The 7,819-nt window shown below is 46.0% G+C and overlaps 1 protein-coding gene across 1 annotated transcript; it reads right to left on the reverse strand.

Annotated features, from left to right (window-relative positions):
• Positions 1 to 5,204: 5,204 nt before the first annotated feature.
• MYC (MYC proto-oncogene, bHLH transcription factor) lies at positions 5,205 to 7,579 on the reverse strand (the record flags this gene model as incomplete). The annotated part of the gene is made up of 2 exons (XM_080339306.1): positions 5,205 to 5,869; positions 6,892 to 7,579. 2 exons carry the CDS (start codon positions 7,577 to 7,579, stop codon positions 5,307 to 5,309), a joined length of 1,251 nt encoding a protein of 416 aa, XP_080195432.1. The 3' UTR covers positions 5,205 to 5,306.
• Positions 7,580 to 7,819: the final 240 nt, after the last annotated feature.

Raw genomic sequence — 7,819 nt, forward strand, 5'->3', positions numbered from 1 at the left:
ACATAGAAGCTCGTGTTGGAAATTACACACGGGTGCAAGAAATATTTTGCCTTGAATGGAAATGCATTCAACAAAACAGTAGCCATGGCAGGACATACACAAGGGGTGAGTTTACCAGCAAAATGCAGCCACCATAATATCTAATGTCAGGAACTAACTGGCCCAGCTGCTTTCTCCTAGGCTTGTGTAGAACAAGGAATGTTCCCACAATTCTTACATCAAGCTGGAAACTGCAGTTCTCGTGTGAATAAGTGATGTAGCCATCAAAGTCAGCCAGAGTTGTGCAGCTCCACTTTCATCTGGCGACTTTGCCCTCGTGGCTTCCAGCACAACCAGGCAGATGTTCCTCAAAGCTCAGGTTCCCATGCGCTCATGGCAACTCAAAGCAAGGTTGGCTCAGTAACCACAAATATTACATAGTTTTGGCAAGTGGCAAATGAAACTTTTTCATATGCACTAATATTTACCACCAAGGGTCATACTTCTTACACCATAAAAATGAACTTACCTCATTTCCTAGGAAGATGGAGTCTGGGCACATGTAGGGACAAGGTCCTTGGCTTATGTAGAGACTTGAAAAAATACCTTGTCATATAGTCATACAGTCAAGAACTGGAGAAGAAAAGGCTGAGAGGGGACCTTATTTATGCTTATAAATACCTTAAGGGTGGGTGTCAAGAGGATGGGACCAGACTCGACTACTTTCAGTGGTGCCCAGCGATAGGATGGGGGGCAATAGGCACCAAATGAAGCACAGGAGGTTCCATCTGGATATGAGGAGAAACTTCTTTACTTTGAGGTGCCAGAGCCGTGGAACAGGCTGCACAGAGAGGCTGTGGAGTCTCCTTCTCTGGAGACATTCAAAACCCACCTGGACACATTCCTGTGTGATCTGCTCTGGTGAACCTGCTTTAGCAGGTGGGTTGGACTGGATGATCTCCAGAGGTCCCTTCCAACCCCAGCCATTCTGTGATTAAGAGGTGGTATTGTCACTGCTTGGCCAGTGTCTCACCCAACCCTGTTCCCACCTGGATGCAGGGGAACTGCGGCTCTTTCATGGTGTGCGTTGCTCACACTGCTGAGCCCGCTGCCTGCAGCAAGATGCTCCAAACACTTGCACCCTCCTTTCGCTCAAGGTGCTTGTAGAAAGCAAATGGCAGAATTAGGACCACCCTCCTTTGACTTCTTAGCTGTTATTCTGAATCTTGAATAACGTTTTCACTGTTGCTTGTCCCTGCTGACTCTACAGCTATGCCCGAGATGAGTAAATGACACGTAGGCAGGTAAAACCTGCTGAACTTCAAATGTTTTGTATTGGAAATGAAATCTGGCTTCTGTGGCTCATCTACCTCATTTCTGGATTTTTTTTTTTATTATTATTTTTTTGCTAGGCAGATTTAGGCCTCGTCTGCATGGAAACCTCAAGGGGAAACCAGGGGTTAGTTTTCAGTCAGCAGAGCCTTTTTTTCAGAAGCTCCTTTTAAATGAGGAAATAGCAAACCCATAAGCTGGGAAGTAGATCCTGAGTCTCTTCCCAAGCTGTCTGCTTGTGTTAGCATCTCCAGTCATTCAGTTTTATTTTTCTGATAATTCGTTGTCAGATGACTTTGACACAGATTAAAATAAAAAAAAATAGTTAAAAAAAAATCCAGCATATCAGAAGATGGTTCATCTCTGTAGATGAAAAAAACACCTCTACCTTCTGTTTTGAATAAATTCAGATTTTAACTGAAGTGACTTGGCTTATTTCCAGTTTACAGTAATTCTATTCCACTTACCTGAAATTCTCCTTTTAATACAAGTCTGATGAAATATTTGCCATCTCTCAACCGCATGCGATGGTTGCAAAGTGCTACAGGAGCAAGAGTGGCTATGACAGGGGCAGGTAAAATGATTTCTTTATAGGTAGTGATAAAATTTTCAAGAGCATCCTTCACTAGCATGAGCCTGTTTCCCTGGAAGAGACATGGAATTTCCACAGACTCAGACTGGAACTGAATTAAGCTGACACAGGTGCTTTTGTACATCCCAACTCTCCCCAGTATATTCTGTATAGTTATGTTGAAGTCATTCAGATCATTAGTTGTCTGGAAAGACAGGACTACACAAGAGAAAAATGAAGCTGGAAGCCTAAAAATCAGTATCATTAAACAAGAACAGTGAGAGTATTTGATATGGGCAATTTTATTTTCACCGTGATGGTTTGTTTCTGGCTTCCTTTGATGCCATGTTTTGCCTAATGTTTTTCTTGAAGCAAAGTGGCTCAAAATCTCCTGTGAAACTAAAGGCTCAGAGAGATGAAGCTAAAAATGCTCTTTGTGTTTCAAGTAGTGTTTTGGTGCAGCTGTTTGGCAAGCACTGTAAATACTTATTGCATTTTATTTCAAGGCTCAGAGGCTTCTTTTATAAGCTTACGTCCTTTATTGCTCCAAAACAGCAGCAAAACCCAACATTTTCCCATCCATATACGATGTGTTACTAACAGAATCCAGCCCAGAAACTCTGGTGGGATGTCTGTGCCTTCCGAATGTCCTAACCTCTCATGTGGAGCTGGAAAGTGGAAGCCACCTTACTCTTCATTGTTGTGGCAGTTTAATGCCTGGGAGATGTTGTTCACCCCTGCACCTATAGGCTGTGTTACATTTATATGTTTTTTACTACATTGTTTTGGTTCTTCATAATCCTTCAACAATGTAAGGAATGTCATAAATACGGAACATCATCCTGTAAAATCATTGCCTTTTAGAGTGGTAATTTGGAAAATTATTCATGATCTGGTGTACTCTTCCAGTAGGAAAGTGGCAAGCGGAACTGATGCTCAATTAAAAGATGAGAGTGAGAAATAAAATAACTGAAAGTATCCTGTTCATCAAAAGACCAAGGACCTTAACAAACTTAACAAACCTATTCTCCAAATGATTTAAGAAGCTGACAAATAAGGAGAGGTTTATTAATCACTGTGGTCTAACCTCATTTCACGGAAAGAAATGAGGGGGTTTTGCTAGTACATCAAAATGGGATCCAAAGGTGACAGGATTCCTTCATGGTTTGCCCATGGATCTACACCCCTTGGTTTGTTTCAGAGGATGGTGATGCAGTCAGAAATTATTCAACAACTGCTCGCTTCTGTTCCGAAGCAATATCTAAAGCAGGGCACATGCCAAAAGGCACGTGAAATTCATGTTCTTTTAAAATACGTTATCCTGTCTAATAAAAGGTAGAACTTTTCTGTTATTCAGAGGTGGATGATGTCCTGATTTACAGTTCAGATACAAATAAGAGTTTCATTTCACATCATCCTTTTTCCTTATAAGTGAATATCTGCATCACACACTGAGAAAAAGCAACTGCAGACCACTTCTACAAACCCAGTTACGAGCAAGTGGTGCGGACAAATTTAAGAAAAAAGCCTTATTTCCTCCCAGTTTTCTTACAGATTTTTTTTTCCCAATAAATCTTCAGCCCAGCACCTAAAGCACCTCATCAAATGGGATTTAGACACTCAGCTTCTTTTGGAAGCCCCTAAACGATTACCATAGGCTTTGCAGGACCTTTAGCATCTACCCTCTCTATAAAACGCTCCCCTCCACTCCCCCAACCCACATATACTCACATTCAGCCCTTCTTCCTACTCTGAACTCAAAAGCAATAGAAAAACTGAACCCTCACCCCCAGTTCAGTTGTTGGTGTTATCTGGCAGCATTGCTGTCTAAATGGCTGGAAGCCAAGCAAATATGTATTTAACGGGAATTATGAAAATCGAAAAGTACAAGGTTCAACTTTTTGAAAAGCACCTTCTTGCCCCACATCAAAGGGCTCATTGATTTCTTGCTCAAGTTTTGACCGAAGTGAAAAGTGGGTGAAAGGAGGTGGGGGAAAGAGCAAATCTAATCTTAGGAGCTGTGTCAAGCAAGTACTTTATGATCCATCTGAAGCTGATCATGAGACAATTCCTGAAAGTAAATATGATTTAATATGCCTGGCAAATGTTATGAATCTACCTGAGCATATTCTCCAGGTGAGAGATAGCTCATCTTTTACCTTGCTCCCATAGTACGTTTTTGGGTGCCCCTGTCCTTGAACTTTGTATTTATTGAAATCCCAAGTAACTCATAGTAATGAAGTGTTCAACTGATTGACCAGGAAGATTTGCTCTGCTGACTTCAGCACTTAGAAAGGGAAACCGCTCTGTTCTTTTAACCACTTCAACACTCACCATCTCAGTTTATTTTCTTATCCCATTTAATTTCTGTTCAACATCAAACAGGAAGCAATTAAGGTGAGTCTACAACAAAGCCGCCCTCAAAATACATAGCTGGGTCCCTAGTTCAGAATGAAGGTCATGCCCTGACAATGTTATTATATGTATTTGGAAGGAATGCAAAGCCCATATGCTGTGGTGATTGGTGTTAAAACAGAACACCAAACTTTTATTTTCAGCAGGCAGAGGACCATGGTCAAGACAGACACTGTTACCAGCACCTTGAGGCACTGGTGGGAACTCATTGAACGAAAAAGCGCATTAGATGGATTATTTTAATCTGTTGGAATTAATAGAAGGGGGTAGGAAGAAACCTAACTCCTTACCAAGCTGCAAATGATCATAATTTCCTCTCATCTAACTCCCCTTAGACTTTTGTCAGGTCACTGACATGATGACAGGGAGAGGGATGTCATGGAAATAAGCATCTAATGACAACAGTGTGAGACAAAGCAAAGTCTTTACACAGGATTTAGCTAATTATATTTTGGGCAAATATTTATTTATCTAAAAACAAAATAAAAATCATTTTTAAAAGAAAAAATGTATTTAAATAAAAAACAAAATTGTGAAATGTTATGGCACAGAAGTTCAAGACAAGTATAAATCCAGTTGCCACAACTGCTGCGTATTAATGTTGCACATTTTTCTATAAAGACTTTATTAAAGGTATTTACATGGCAATAAGATGTGTAAATATATACAGCAATCTGGGGACAACTTTTTTTGGGGATTTCATATGAAAAAATGCCTTAAATACAAAATTTTAAAAGAAAAAAAGTTGAAAAGTTCATCCCCAAGCATGAAGAATGTCCCATCATCCCTTATGCCCAAAGTATCAATTATGAGGCAGTTTTGAGGTGCTGGCCAAACCCTTGGGAGATTCAGCCAAGGTTGTGTAGTCTCAAGTTAAATCGCACAGCATGCAGTTGCAATAGTTCCATACTCGATGGACTGGTGTAGTTCATGAGTGATATTAAAAACACTAATATTTTACCATAGGTTCAGTCTAGATTGGGTTATTCTGAGTGATGCCCAAGAGTTCCTATGCACAAGAGTTCCTTAGCTGCTCGAGTTTGTGTTTCAACTGTTCTCTCCTCCGCCTCAACTGCTCTTTCTCTGCAATCAGTCTGTGTTCGTCTGACTGGATGGAAAGAACGTACTCCGTTGCTTTTTTCAGGATGACAACCTTGGGCGCCTTTTCGTTGTTGGCCACCTCTGGTATCTGGTCACGCAAGGCAAAGAAACTCAGCTTCAGCTCATTTCTCCTCTGGCGCTCCAAGACGTTGTGCGTTCGCCTCTTATCGTTCTCTTCAGAATCTGACGTGCGGGGACTCGAGCATTTTCGGTTATTGCTGATCTGTTTGAGGACTCTGCCACTGTCCAACTTTAGCCTTTTTGCAGCTGGGTATTCAACCTTGGTGGAAGGAGGAGCGGCATAATTGTGCTGATGGATGTTGACGTGACACCGTTTGAGAACCAGTGGGCTGTGGTGGGGCTTACTGTGCTCTTCTGATGTGTCTGTGCTGGACTCTGTGCTGGATTCCGATTCATTTGCTTCAGCTAATGTAACGACATCAATTTCCTCATCTTCCTCTTGTTCTTCTTCTGCAAGGGGGTGAAAAAAACCATAAAAATTATTGTTTCCAGCAGCTGACCTGTGCAGATACTCTCAAGACCACTGTATTTATAAGGGAAAGTTACTCTGAGCTGCACAGTGAGGAGGAACCCACTGACAAACCCTTCTTAAACCCATTTGATCCTGCTGGACTCCACTTTCCCCAAGAGCCTTTCCTTTAAGGAAGCAACACTTAGAGTGCAATAGGACACGCGGACCGCGCTCCAAAACCCAGCTCCCTGATTTCAAAAGTTGCAAAGATCTTGCGTAATTCTGAGGAGCGCATGAAAGATAGCAGGAAAGTTTAACCTCGGTTGTCAGCAGTACAGCGCAATAAAGCTCCCAGACTCAAGCTGCCCTTAATTAAGGATTTAGAAGGCTTTGGCCACGCCTCAAAAGAAAGCTTACTTAACACACATGTGTATTCAGAGACATTTTCTGAATCTCTCTTGATCTGCTAATTTGTGGAAAATCCGAAGGGGGGAAAAAGGAAGGCTGAAGGACTTTTGAGCAGAAACTCACTTTCAACCCAAATTTATGAGTGAGCGGAACACGCTGTCAAATACCTAAGGAAGCGTTTCTAAAACTTTCCCAGCCCCATTCACTCCTCTGCAGTCACTTTCACTAGCACCTCCCTGACTGCACATTCCCCCCGCGGCTCTCGAGTTAACTCCTTCCCGGCCCACGGGTGGCACCGGGAACAGCTTCACCGGGACACCGCACTGGAGACCGGCTCTGACCCCGTTACTAAAAGTTCCTCTGTCGCTCCTCGGCCTTTTTCCCCCCCCCTTTCCTCCCTCCACCCGTGGAGGGAAATCTGGGCTCGTTTTCCAGGAAATAAATTCGTCGGGAGTCTCTCCCTGTCTCGCTAACGTGGCATTTAAAAAAGCCCAAGCGAAGAGGCGAGGGGGAGAGGCGGGCGGGGGGCTGCCGTCCCGCTCCCCCAGCGGAGCCCCCAAGGCGCCGTGCGGGTTTCCACTCCCTCTCCCGAACACGCGTGGGCCCCACTCACCCGAGTCGCTGCTGGTGGTGGGCGGCGTGTCGACGCCGAGCAGGGACGCGGGGCTGGCGCCGGGCGGTCCGGCCCGCGGAGCCCGCTCGCTGAGCGGGTAGGGGAAGACCACTGAGGGGTCGATGCAGTCGGCGGCGGCGGCGCCCAGGTCGTGCAGGTAGAGGCCGGCAGAGGCGGCGGGGGAGCCGGCGAGGCCGGGCGGCGGCGGCGCGGAGGGCGGCGGGCCGGGGCGGGCGGCGGGGCCCCCCTCCCGGCGGGCCGCCTGGTAGGAGGCCAGCTTCTCGGAGACCACCTTCTCCAGCTTGGCAGCGGCGGAGAAGCCGCTCCACATACAGTCCTGGATGATGATGGACTTGACGAAGGACTCGTCGTCCGGGTCGCAGATGAAGCTCTGGTTGACCATGTCCCCCCCGAGGAGCTCAGTCACTATCTCCAGCTGGTCGGCGGTGGAGGGGAAGCAGGAGGCGGCGGCCAGACTGGAGCGGCGGCTGGGGGAGAGGGGCGGCGTGGGCAGCAATTCAAACTTCTTCCAGATGTCCTCGGACGGGGCGGGGGGCTGCAGCTCGCTGCCCCGCTGCTGTGCCGCCAGGTAGAAGTTCTCCTCCTCCTCCTCGAAGTAGAAGTAGGGCTGTACCGAGTCGTAATCGTAGTCGTAGTTCTTGCTGGGGAAGCCGGCGCTGAGCGGCATCGCGGCGGCTGGTGCCTGCGGGCGGCAGAGAGGAGAGGGGGGTGCTCGAGTGAGCTTCGCTCCGCCGCGGGGGTCGACTACCCCGGCCTCGGCGGGACCACCAGCCCCCCCGGCGTGCGGCGCTACCTCCCGGCTCCCCGCACCGGGTCGGCGGGGAAACGCGCAGTCGCGTTTAGTAATTAAAAAACAGATAATAATAATAATAATAAAATGCACAACCTCCCTTCACCCGCGTCCAAG

The sequence above is a fragment of the Nesoenas mayeri genome, assembly GCF_963082525.1.
Source record: "Nesoenas mayeri genome assembly, chromosome: 2".
Lineage (NCBI taxonomy): Eukaryota > Metazoa > Chordata > Aves > Columbiformes > Columbidae > Nesoenas > Nesoenas mayeri.